We start from the raw sequence: 13,249 nt of genomic DNA on the forward strand, positions 1-13,249 counted from the left end.
GTTGTTGCATGTGTGGTGGTGTGTTTTGTGTGTGTGCATGTATGTGTGGGGGGTTGCATGTATGTTCATGTGTGTGGGCTGTGTGTATGTGTATGGATGTGTGTTGTGGGGTGTTGTGTGTGTTGAGTGTATGTACATGTGTGTATATGGGTGTGGTGTGTGCATGTGTGTATAAGTGTGTGTTGTATGTGGGATATGTGTGCATGTGTGTATATGGGTGTGTGTTGTGTGTGGTGTTGCATGTATGTACATTCGTGCATATGGGTGTGTCAATGCGTTGTGTGTGTGTATGGGATGTATGTGTATTGCATGTATGAACACACATGTATATGGGTGTGTGTTGTGTGTGTGGGATGTTGTGTGTGTGTGCATGTGTGTATATGGGTGTATGTGTGGGGATGTTTGTGCACACGTGTATATGGGTGTGTGTTGTGTGTGGGGGATATTGTGTGTGGGGGGGGTGTTTGTGCGCATATGTGTATATGGGTGTGTATTGTGTGTGTGTGATATGTGTGCGCACATGTGTGTATATGGGTGTGTGTGTGTGTGCACGTGTGTGTATATGGGGGTGGGTGTGCGGGTGTGTGTGCATGTGTGTATATCTGTGTGTGCGCGTGTGTGTATATGGGGGTGGGTGTGTGTGCGTGTGTGTATATGGGTGTGTGTGTGCGCGTGTGTGTATATGGGTGTGTGTGTGTGCGCGTGTGTGTATATGGGTGTGTGTGTGTGCGCGTGTGTGTATATGGGTGTGTGTGTGTGCGTGTGTGTGTATATGGGTGTGTGTGTGTGTGCATGTGTGTATATGGGTGTGTGTGTGTGTGTGCGCGTGTGTGTATATGGGGGTGGGTGTGTGGGTGTGTGTGCATGTGTGTATATCGGTGTGTGTGCGCGTGTGTGTATATGGGTGTGTGTGTGTGCGTGTGTGTATATGGGTGTGTGTGTGCGTGTGTGTGTATATGGGTGTGTGTGTGTGTGTGCACGTGTGTGTATATGGGGGTGGGTGTGTGGGTGCGCGTGTGTGTATATGGGGGTGGGTGTGTGCGTGTGTGTGCATGTGTGTATATGGGTGTGTGTGCGCGTGTGTGTATATGGGTGTGTGTGTGTGCGTGTGTGTATATGAGTGTGTGTGCGCGTATGTGTATATGGGTGTGTGTGTGTGCATGTGTGTATATGGGTGTGTGTGTGTGCATGTGTGTATATGGGTGTGTGTGTGTGCATGTGTGTATATGGGTGTGTGTGCGCGTGTGTGTATATGGGTGTGTGTGTGCATGTGTGTATATGGGTGTGTGTGCATATGTGTATATGGGTGTGGGTGTGGGTGTGTATGTGCGCGTGTGTGTATATGGGTGTGTGTGCATGCTTCTTGTGTACGCCTTTGTGTGTATCCCTACACCCTGAGGTGACAGCCTCACCCCCGTCCCCTCCCCTGCTTGGACGTGTAATGCCCGCCTCCCAGCAGTAGGCAGCCCGTGACCAGCTCTTCCGAATACCATGTGACTGTGCGCTTGTCCCCTTCCAGGTGGAGCCGGCCACTCCACAGCAGGCAACCAGCAAGGTACGGCCCAGGGGCGGGGCTCCCGGCCTTCTGAGGGGCGGGCTCCCCATGTGGCTGCAGAGGGGCCCGGGCAGGCGAGGTATTGTTTCCACGGAGGGCTTTCAGGGACCACCTTCTCTCTGTGTGTGGGCGTGCAGAAGCTCCTTCCAGGCGGGGTCTGTCCCACGGGGGTCAGAGAAGGAGACGTGGGGACTGACTCGGAGCTGCAAGATGCCTGATGCTCTGGGGACTGACTCGGAGCTGCAAGATGCCTGATGCTCTGGGGACCGACTCAGAGCTGAAAGATGCCTGGAGCTGTGGGGACCGACTCGGAGCTGCAAGATGCCTGATGCTCTGGGGACCGACTCAGAGCTGAAAGATGCCTGGAGCTGTGGGGACCAACTTGGAGCTGGAAGATGTCTGGGGCTCTGGCGACCGACTTGGAGCTGACAGATGCCTGATGCTCTGGGGACCAACTCGGAGCTGAAAGACGCCTGAGGCTCTGCGAGGGCGGCTGCTGTGCTTGGAGCTCCTGCTGCCCACCGCCGGTGCCCATTTCGTTGACCACAGCTGACCTCAAGCCTCAAAGGAGAGCAGCAGAGCAAACACGGCCTTCACTCCCTGAGAAGCCCCCAGCGGGGCCCCGCCCGCCCCATCACGGGTCCGCGGGGCAGGCCTGGGGTCCGGCCAGCGAGGGTATGCCGTGTGTCGCTGGGACGGCGGAGGCCAGCCTCTTGGGGATCTGGAGGCTGACATGAGTGCAGGGCGATGCTGGAGCCGCACGGCCGACCCCAAGGCTTTGGGGGAGAAAGAAGGGACAGAGCTGTCTTTCTAACCCATCAGGCCCAGGACCCGGGCGGGGCCATGGTATTGCCGTTTGCAGGACGTATTGCCGTTTCCCCGGGGGCCTGGGTGTTTACGGGACGTTTGTGAAGGCCACGGATGCTTTCCTTCTCGTGGACTGGAGGTAGGGGAGGAGAGGTGCTCCCCAGACAAGATTCAGGTCTGACACACAGATTCATGGAGTCCGTGGCAAGACAGGGGGCTTCCCTGATAGCTCAGTTGGTAAAGAATCCGCCTGCAATACAGGAGACCAGAGTTCGATTCCTGAGTTGGGAAGATTCCCTGGAGAATGGAAGGGCTACCCACTCCGGTATTCTCAGTCTTCCCTGGTGGCTTAGCTGGTAAAGAATCTGTCTGCAATGCAGGAGACCCTGGTTTGATTCCATTGTTGGGAAGATCCGTTGGAGAAGGGAAAGGCTACCCACTCCAGTATTCTGGCCTGGAGAATCCCATGGACAGAGGAAGCCTGATGGGGCTACAGTCCGTGGAGTCACAGAGAGTTGGACACAAATGAAGCGGCTAAGACTTTTTCACTTTCGCCAGGACAGAGGACTCACCCAAGATTGGGGTGGGCTGGAAGACAGAATGACTGCTCCTGGATGGGACATCTCCAAGGTACAGTCTACGGATGTGTGGGCGTCGGGCAGGACAGGAGACAGAGGTGTTGTGCTAGCTTTGACTGAACGGAGCCCCAGGAACTGTATTATCTGTGGGGCCAGAGTATGGAATGGAACGGATGTGGGGGCTACAGGGGTAACTGACCGGGTGACCCCTGGGCTGCTCTGAACTTTCTACACGCATTTCCCTGGACTGTAAGGAGACCCAACCAGTCCATCCTAAAGGAAATCAGTCCTGAATATTCATTGGAAAGACTGATGTTGAAGCTGAAACTCCAATACTTTGGCCACTTGATGCGAAGAGCTGACTCACTGGAAAAGACCCTGATGCTGGGAAAGATGGAAGGCAGGAGGAGAACGGGACGACACAGGATGAGATGGTTGGGTGGCATCACCCACTCAATGGACATGAGTCTGAGCAAACTCTGGGAGATGGTGATGGACAGGGAGGCCTTGCATGCTGCGGTCCATGGTCACACAGAGTCGGATATGACTGAGCGACTGAAGAACATGAGTCAAGCTTTTCTGTCCCCAAAGATACAAATTCATCCAAACACACCCATTAAATTAAATATATATATATTTTCTGTACAAAACCGTTGGATGCCCCAGACTGATCAGATGTGGTTAGTAAGTGCCCCTTACATAAAGCAGGATGCCTCCCTTGGGCTTCTTCGATGAATTCCATCTTTTTCCCGTGAATAGGAGGGCGGGGAGGGCCAGGGGCGGAGGTGAGTGGGGAGTTGCTGGGAATACACGCTGGCGCTGTTTTTCCTGAGACCGTCTTGTTCCCTTGCATTCCCACAGGCAACATGATAGCGAAAATTGTATCTCCCATCGTCTCCATGGTGGTGGTGACGCTGATCGGGCTGGCGGTCAGGTACTATAACCAGAGGAGAAACTCTCTCAGGACAAACGGCAAGTCCTCCCCCCGCCCCCGTCCCCGCCCCCGCCCCCAATTGTGTCTGCCTTAACTGGTAAAGCCCGATTTTAAAAAGATATATAGATACGTGAATGAATGAAAAAGAGGCAGACTCACAGATACAGACAACAAGTTAGTCGTTCCCAGTGGGGAGATGGTAGAGGGCAGCGGTTAGACGGAGGGGAGGGGATTAAAAAGAACCAGCTAAACGGGAACCCACTCCAGTCTCCTTGCCTGGAAAACCTCATGGACAGAGGAGCCTGCTGGGCTGCAGTCCACGGGGTCGCAAAGAGTCAGACGTTACTGAACGACCCCGCACACACACACGACCTCCAGGGAAATGAGTTTATGCAGGGGGTGGTGGGGTGCGAGGTAGGGCTTCTGCTTCAACTTTGGGTCCAAGCTCCTGGGTTTGCAGAATTACAAGCGCAGGGAGCTGCCCTTGGGAGCAGAGATCCTGGCTGCTGATCCAGGAAATTCCTAGAGACGTCGCTAAAGAGGTGGCTGGGGCAGAGACGCTTTCTTGCAGAAGAAGCAACAGCTCAGACGTTAATCTAGATTCTCTCAAGCTTTGGTCCTGAGACCACTCATGTCGGGATCTATCTGGGTTTTGCCAGAGTGAGGTTTCCACTGCCCCTGAGGGAAGCTATGAAACAGAAGTCTATACCAATCGTGTTTTTGTTCTGGATTTGGGAAACTTCAACATCTCAGTAGCTGCCCTCTGCCTCCCTCTGCTGGTGGTTAGGTGGTTTTGACTTACACCCTGGCCAGGAAGCGCCTTGGTCTATACAACACCCCAGCCTGAAAGTTTGGGAGGGGGGAAGCAAGAGTTTCTGAAAAAAATAAAACCACTTACATTCTGGACCACATGCCTCATCACAGATGTTGTTGTTGAGTCACTCAGTTGTGTCCGACTCTTTGCGACCCCGTGGGCTGCAGCATGCCAGGCTTCCCTGTCCATCACCAACTCCCAGAGTTTACTGAGACTCATGTCCATTGAGTCAGTGATGCCATCCAACCATCTCATCCTCTGCCGCCTGTACAGTGAAAAAAATTAACAGTGCTTGAAGATCAGTCCACTGAAGTGTGTGTATGGTTTGTTTGTTTTTTTTTTTTTTTTTTTTTATAAGTATGACGTCTTGCTTTCAATGTTTCCTTGCAGAACCACGGACCATCTGAGGTCTTCAAAATCCACCCACCACTCTGAGAAAACCTCTCTTCAGATGACAACCCTGTCGATTCTGTGGAACGTTCCTTTTCATTCTTGGCTTCACTCGCTGCCCTGGAGGGTCTTCTCTTCTGTTTGCAATAGACGTGCTGCCCCACAAAGAAGGGGGTTCCTAATTCCTCAGATACACCCATGGGAACGAGGTGGACAGCTGGATCTTGGATTGTAAAGAGATTGCTTGATCTGTGGGTTCCATCAGCCATGCGAGCTGAGAGGTTCCGACTCTGGTCTGAGCTCTGGAGTATGTCCTGCTGAGACCACGGGCCACTGACGTGGTCAGAGAACACAGGAGCCAGGAGAATAGATGGGGGTCTCGGGTGGGGCTGCCGTGGAAGACTTCCAAAGGATGGATGCTGCTTGGGTTTCTAGCAAGCTGGGGAGACAAGCTTAGCTCATGCTACAGCTTCCTTGCAAAAGTGAAAGTGTTAGTCACTCAGTGGCAACTGACTCTTTGCGACCCCCTGGAGTGTAGCCCACCAGGCTGCTCTGTCCATGGGGATTCTCCGGGTGAGAATCCTGGAGTAGGTTACCATGCCCTCCTCCAGGGGATCTTTCCTGACCCAGGGATCCAGCCTGGGTCTCCCACTTTGCAGGCATATGCTTTACCATTTGAGCCATCAGGGAAACTCAGCACCTTTAGTTAACGTCAGGAATCCGGACCAGTTCACCACCGCCTGTGAATCAGGAATGAATGTGTTTCTACCCTAGGGGCAGCATTTAACTTTATCTCAGCTCACCAAAGTATTATCACCTGCAGAGGATGAGGCTGGATTTCTGGAAATTTAAGTGCAAGGCCCATGATGTGGAAACTTGGGGAGAGATCTTGGGGTTTTGTTTGTTTTTTTTTTTTTTTTGCCATGAAATTGTATGGTTTCTACTTTTTTTTTTTTTTTCAGAACGTGGGATAGAGATTTTGAAATGTCGAGACCTTTTTGTATTATTTTTGGTCTTGGATCCTCTGTGGGTACCAGTTCTTAACACAATGTCAGCGCTTTGCTTGGTGTATACTTTTCTTTGTCCTGGACTAACTGTCTACCCTCAGCATCTAAAAAGTAGACCAGCTGCTTGCTTGGGTTTCAGTCATTCTTTAGGGGAGAGGAGAGAATGGGTAGTTTGGGCAGACTAGTGTAGTCTGATGGACTGAGATCAACGCTGATAGAACGTTTAGGGTTTGAGTATCGGAACCAGAGAGGAAGATGGTCATTAGAGTCTGGAACGCAGAAAGATGATGCACGGAAATCCTAGATATTCATGTGTGGGTGCTCCCCCTTAGATACCTGCACCCCGGTGTTCACTGCAGCAGTATCTCCAGTAGCCAAGGCACGGGACGCCTAAGAGCCCATCGATGGAGGAATGGCTTAAGACAATGTGGTACATGTGTACAGATGGAATATTACTCGGCCGTGAACAAGAATGAACCCATGGTATTTGCAGCAACATGGGTGGGCCTGGAGAGTATTGCCGCAAGTGAAGTAAGTCTGCAGAACACAAAATACCCTATGATATTGCTGACGTGTGGAATCTAAGAAAACGGATACAAATGAACTTATTTACAAAACAGGGATAGACTCATGGACATACAAAACGAACTCCTGGTCACCAAAGGGGAGAGCGTGGAGGCATAAATAAGGAGTTTGGGATGAAGAGATACGCGATACCATATGTAGAATAGATAAACAGCAAGGTCTTACTTGATAGCACAGGGAACTCTACTCAAAATGTGGTAATAAATGATACTGGAAAAGAATATATGTATATCTCCATGAATAACTGAAATTCCCTTATGTGTCAGTTGGTCAGTCATATCGGGCTCTTTGTGACCTCAGGGACCGGAGCCCACCACACTCCTCTGTCCATGGGATTCCCCAGGCAAGAATACTGGAGTGGGTTGCCACGCCCTCCTCCGGGGGATCTTCCTGATCAGTGATGGAACCTGGGTCTCCTGCATTGGCATTTGATTGTTTACCAACTGAGCCACCAGGGAAGACGACACCGGAAACGAACACAGCATTGTAAACCAGCTACAGTGAAACAGAAGAGAGAAGAGAACACCGTTTCTCCAAGGATAAACCACTGTATGCAAGGGCTGCTGACCCGCCTCCAGCTCCTAATGCGGGGAAAGCAAGTCTCTCTCTCTCTCATACACACACACACACACACAGGTATCAAAATTCATGCACTGATGTCCTGACCCTTGGCATCTCAGAGTGGAACCTTATGTGTCAAAAGATCGGGGACAGTTGTGATCAGTTAAGACGATGAGTCAGAACAGGAGGATGGCTTCTGAGGCAATATGAGCTGTGTCTGTATAAGAGGGGAAATTCAGAGACACACAGAGAGACACCAGGAAAGGAACCTGAGTGGCTTGGAGTGGCCCAGCCACAAGGCAAAGAGCTATCGCAAGCCGGGACAGAGCCCCGTATAACCTTCAGAGGGCAGGCCCGCCTGCCCACCGCTTGGACTTGGACTTCCAGACTCTGAAACTGGGAGAAGATACATATTTCTTATTTCATCTGCCCAGTTTGTGGGATTCTGTTAAAGGCATCCTTAAAAAGTCATACAGAGATGAATATATTTGGGGTACATAGTGGTGAGGGATTTTTTTTTCTAATTTAAACGCGAGAATGAGGAATGCATCTAGCTTGTCTGTACAGGTGGTACGGGAAGCCAGGCATGATTAAACTCTGGACTCAGGCCCAAAGCGTGAGATCACAGTCTGGCTTCTCCAGGTCAAGCTGTGTGACGCTAGGCAAGTTGGGCAACCTCTCTGGGTGTCCGTCATCTCATCTGAAAAACGAGTGTTTTGGAAATCTTGAACGTGGATCACAAGAAGTTTCAAGGAAACTGATTTCTGGCATCTGTCTTCCAAAACAGTGGTGAGGCTGTGGTTGTTCAGCCGCTAAGTTGTGTGCAGCTCTTTGCAGCCCCATGGGTTGTAGCCCTCCAGGGGCCCCAGTCCATTGAAATTTCCAGGCAAGAACACTGGAGTGGGCTGCCATCTCCTTCTCCAGGGGATCTTCCCAACCCAGGGATTTGAACTGCAGTCTCCTGCATGGGCAGGCGGATTCTTTACCCCTGGAGCCACCAAGGAACTGTATCCTATATTTTGAAAGATTTTAAATAGTCTCACCTCAGAAAGAAAGAATTATGTCACACGGTGGAGGCGTCAGACAAGGCTACCGTGATAATCCCACTGAAAAGTAGCCGCCACGGTCATCCCACTGAAGCATAGCTGCGATGGTCATCCCACTGAAATGTATCATCATCCCACTGAAATGTATCCTCGTCCCCCTGAAATGTATCATCGTCCCAATGTACACCTTAACCTTCTACAATGCTACGTGTACATTATGTCTCAGTAAAGCTGGGGGGAAGAATTCTTTGTGAATTTTTCTGTGAGTATTTTTGCTTGGATTCTGTAGGCGTGTGGCATGCCACGAGCACAGTTGATCCATACAGTGGCTCTGGCGAGACTTTCCTCTTTCTTTCCACGGAAAATTCACTAGACATTGAATATTCTGTGACAGCACATTGTATACACACGTATATATCTGGGACAGAGCAGCTGTCTTAGTGACCATATGTTTCTGCTGACGTGATAGAATCTCACTTCCAAATTGTGTTTTCTTCTGACTGCCGCGGGTCTTGTTCATTTTGAGGACTGTTTCAGAGGATATGTGTGTGCATCTGTTCTTTTATCTTCCTTCGGGTAATTTAGTGTAGATTTGGTGGCTGTTTCTTGCGTAGGTTTGGAGGACTCCTTTATCTGTGCTCAGAAGTCAATTTCCTTTAAACTTCTTGTGACCCACGTTCAAGATTTCCAGCATCTTCGGTATTTCACATTGAAGGAGCCACCATGTGTAGCAGAATTATCTTTACTTTCAGCAAATGTTTCTTAACATTTTGTTGTTTAATTCTGTTTCTTTGTACCCTCTAGCTTCTTTTATCCCCCCCTCCAAAAAAAACATTAGCTTCATTATTTTTTAAAAAAAACTTTTGTATTAGAGTATAGCTAATTAACAAACAATGTTGTGATAGTTTCAGGCGGACAGCAATGAGACTCAACTATATACATATACATGTATCCATTCTCCCCAAACTCCCCTTCCATCCAGGCTGCCACATGAAATTGAGCAGAGTTCCCTGTGCTGTCCAGCAGGTCCTTGCTGGTTCTCCATGTTAAATACAGCAGTGTGTCCATGTCCACCCCAAACTCCCTGACTATCTCTTTCCCCATCCTTACCACGCCTCAACCATAAGTTCACTCTCTAAGTCTCTGAGTCTGTTTCTGTTTTCTAAGTAAGTTCATTTGTATCATATCTTTTCAGATTCCACGTGTAAGGGATGTCATATGCTATTTCTCCTTCTCTGTCTGACTCACGTCACTCAGCATGACACTCTCTAGGCCCATACATTTCACTGCAAACAGCATTAACCGTCTGGCTTCTTATAAAAACTCCTTTGAAAGTGAAAGTATTAGCCATTCAGTCGTGTTCAACTCTTTGAGACCCCATGGACTGTAGCCCGCCAGGTTCCTCTGTCCATGAGATTCTCCAGGCAAGAATACTGGAGTGGGTTGCCGTTTCCTCCTCCAGGGGATCATCCCGACCCAGGGATCAAACCTGTGTCTCCTGAGTCTCCTACATTGCAGGCAAATTCTTTACCGCGGAGCCACCTGGGAAGACCATACATCTGGAAACAGTCATCACCTGCCATGTGGTTTTAGAATAAGCGTTAGTCTTGGTGGGGTAATTCAGTGCCTTTTCTGCTTTATTTCTTTGAAATTAAAAAATATATATTTTTTCAACTTTTGGCTGCTGTGAGTCTTTGTTGCAGTGCTCAGCCTTTCTCTAGCTGTGGCACTCGGGCCGTCTGGTTGTTCCACGGCATGTAGCGTCTTAGTTCCCTGACCAGGGATCGAACCTGCGTCCTCTCCATTAGAGATCGCTAAGCACTGGGCAACCCTTTTGCTTTTCTTGGAGTCACAATGTGCTCAAACGCAAGTTCTGTCTGAGCCACAAGAAGCCCACTCTCACTGGTGAAAAGTCTCCCGAGATTTCCTAGCACAGAAGATGCAGCAAAAAGTGAAAAAAGGATCAAGGTGTCCAAGAGCCAGTCCCCTCCCGTGAGTGCTTATTTGCAGGTCAGACTCCAGAGGGAATAGTAGAATTAGCTTGTCTGATTTCATATCGCGTACTATTCTGGGCCTGGGTGTTGACAGGCTTCAGTGGGTGTGGGTTGGCGTCCACCCAAGCCCCGCCTTCCTAACGGAGGCTTGTCCCCAGGAGTTCCAAATATAAACGCAGCGCGTTCCCCGGAATCCAGCAGAGCTGTGAGCACATCTGCGCTTTGCAGCCGTCTCTCCTTTATCCTGGCCACCTCCCTCCCCGCCCTTCTAGAACAGGTGTGCGGCAAAGATAGCTGCCTGTCCACAAATAGCTGGGGCTCCATAAATGGTCCATGGTTGGACAGATGCCCCAAACTCCCCTCAGCCGAAAATAAAAGCAGTGCTTGGATGTGATGCTTTTGAACCGTGGTGTTGGAGAAGACTCTTGAGAGTCCCTTGGACTGCAAGGAGATCCAACCAGTCCATCCTAAAGGAGATCAGTCCTGGATGTTCATTGGAAGAACTGATGTTGAAGCTGAAGTTCCAATCCTTTGGCCACCTGATGGGAAGAGCTGACTCATTGGATAAGACCCTGATGCTGGGAAAGATTGAAGGCGGGAGGAGAAGGGGACGACAGAGGATGAGATGGTTGGATGGCATCACCGACTCGATGGACATGAGTTTGAGCAAACTCCGGGAGTTGGAGATGGACAGGGAGGCCTGGCAGGCCGCAGTCTGTAGGGTCTCAAAGAGACGTACACGACTGAGTGACTGAACAAGTTGGACTGACAAGCAGAGAACATTTTGCCACTGGAGTGGAGGGCTGGGGGCACCAGCTGGCTCTCTCACCTTTGGCTATAAACCAGAGGGGCATTAATTAGAGATGAGACCATTGCAATCATAGCCAAGGGCACTTTCTTGCCCACCTCCTCTGCTCAGACTTTTGTTCTCTCTCTCTGTCTCCCATATCCACTTCCAACACCGTATAAAGTGTGACTTTCAATTGTTTATTGCCTGGCTTCTCCCCACCTCCCCGACTAGAATATACATTTGGAAAAACATGGATGTATCTGTAACTCCTAGAACCATGAGTGGCAAACAGCAGTGAAGTGAAAGTCGCTCAGTCGAGTCTGAATCTCTGCGACCCCATGGACTGTAACCCTGCCAGGCTCCTCTGTCCATGGGATTCTCCAGGCAAGAAGACTGGAGCGTTGCCATGCCCTCCTCCAGGGGGTCTTCCCGACCCAGGGATTGAACCTGCGTCTCCTGAGTCTGCATTGCGGGTGGATTCTTTACTACTGACCCACCGGGGAAGCCCTAAAATGTGGATATATTATTGCAATCGTGATGCACACAGAAGGATGCATTTATAGATATACTGCAGAATCTGTTCTCATTGTCTTGCTTGCCTTTCAAGATTCCTCACAAGGCTTTAGTCACAAAAATGTGGCAAGCAATCCAGCCGGTTGGCATACTTTTCTAGCTTGTGGGCTTGAACTATGTCTCACAAAGGGCCCTGTAACTTGCTAACAACATTGCATCTGATGTAGCAACCAAAGACTCATTTTCTCCAAACAACGTCTTGGGAGAAGGCAGGCTCAGTTTTGCAATAGACAAACATCCTTTGTGAGGCACCCGAGAGCAGAGACCGCCTTGGGCTCACGGCGCCCACAGGTCACCTGGCTTCCTGGCTAGCGCCCCCCACCCCCAAAGGAACCCAGTTGCGCCCACGGCAGGATGTCTGCTCTTGGTTTAAAAATGGACCTAGCTTTTGCCCGGAGATCCGGGAGGATGGCCTGTGGCTGACCGCCTTCGGCTCTGTTTGCTGTTGTTGTTCAGTCGCTCAGTCGTGCCCGACTCTTTGAGACCCCATGAACCACAGTACGCCAGGCCTCCCTGTCCATCACCAACTCCTGGAGTTTACTCAAACTCATATCCATTGAGTCGGTGATGCCATCCAACCATTGCATCCTCTGTCGTCCCCTTCTCCTCCTGCCCCCAATCTTTCCCAGCATCAGGGTCTTATCCAGTGAGTCAGTCAGTGCTTCCCATCAGATGGCCAAAGGATTGGAGCTTCAGCTTCAGCATCAGTCCTTCCAGTGAATATTCAGGGTTAATTTCCTTTTGGATGGACTAAATACCTCTGCCATAATAAGGAATGAAATTGTGCCATTTGCAGAGATGTGGGTGCACCCAGAGATGGTCTATACAGAGTGAAGTCAGAAAGACAGATATCATATGTTGATGCATATATGTGGAATCCAGAAAAATGGCAGAGATGAACATATTTGCAAAGCAGAAATCCAGAGTGGGGTAAAATGTGAAACTGAGATTGATTCTACACACTGGGCTTCCCTGGTGGTTTAGACGGTAAACAATCTGCCTGCCATGGAGGAAACGGGGGTTCAATCCCTGGGTCAGGAAGATCCCCTGGAGGAGGGCATGGCAACCCACTCCAGTATTCTTGCCTGGAGAATCCCATGGACAGAGGAGCCTGGCGGGCTACAGTCCACGGGGTTGCAGAGAGTCAGACATGACTGAAACCACTCAGTACCCTCGCAGGTAATATGAAATAAACATGAGAACTGGAAAAAAGAACAGACACAAACATTTCTCCAGTTTCCCTCAGTTGCTTCTCTGGCTCCCACCTACTTCCCCCGCTCTCTAGCCACAGGGTGCTCCAGCCATCCCAAGCCCACAAGTCAGCAATCAGAACCCACCAGGGGGAGGGAAGCTTGGTACCAGAGGGAAGACCCCAACACGCAGTTTCCTGAGGCTAGGGGTGTAACGAGACCTGGGACTGTTTGTCAGAACGCCCTGGAAGATGCTGTGACCCGCAGAAGCAAAAGCTGGGGGAGGAGGACTTGGAGTGCAGCACAGGTTAGGGTGTCCAGCTCCTGCGGGTGGGAGGGGGTGATATCTACTTCCTCCAAACCTATCAGCCCGCCTCGTGGTGTTTCCTGGACTTCCCGAGGGTTGGGTAGAGCGTGGAATTCCT

At 50.3% G+C, this 13,249-nt stretch overlaps 1 protein-coding gene across 3 annotated transcripts in view; it reads left to right on the forward strand.

Moving 5' to 3' along the window:
* XG (Xg glycoprotein) overlaps positions 1-9,951 on the forward strand; it is a 32,633-nt gene extending 22,682 nt beyond the window's left edge. For all 3 annotated transcript variants that reach the window (XM_059884021.1, XM_059884022.1, XM_059884023.1), the window contains 3 exons: positions 1,520-1,555; positions 3,802-3,912; positions 5,079-9,951. In XM_059884021.1, the coding sequence (XP_059740004.1) occupies positions 1,520-1,555; positions 3,802-3,912; positions 5,079-5,095 (164 nt within the window). In that variant the 3' untranslated portion in view covers positions 5,096-9,951. The remainder of the gene's footprint in view (positions 1-1,519; positions 1,556-3,801; positions 3,913-5,078) is intronic.
* The last annotated feature ends 3,298 nt before the right edge of the window (positions 9,952-13,249 follow it).

The sequence above is a fragment of the Bos taurus genome, chromosome Y (genome assembly GCF_002263795.3).
Source record: "Bos taurus isolate L1 Dominette 01449 registration number 42190680 breed Hereford chromosome Y, ARS-UCD2.0, whole genome shotgun sequence".
Classification (NCBI taxonomy): domain Eukaryota; kingdom Metazoa; phylum Chordata; class Mammalia; order Artiodactyla; family Bovidae; genus Bos; species Bos taurus.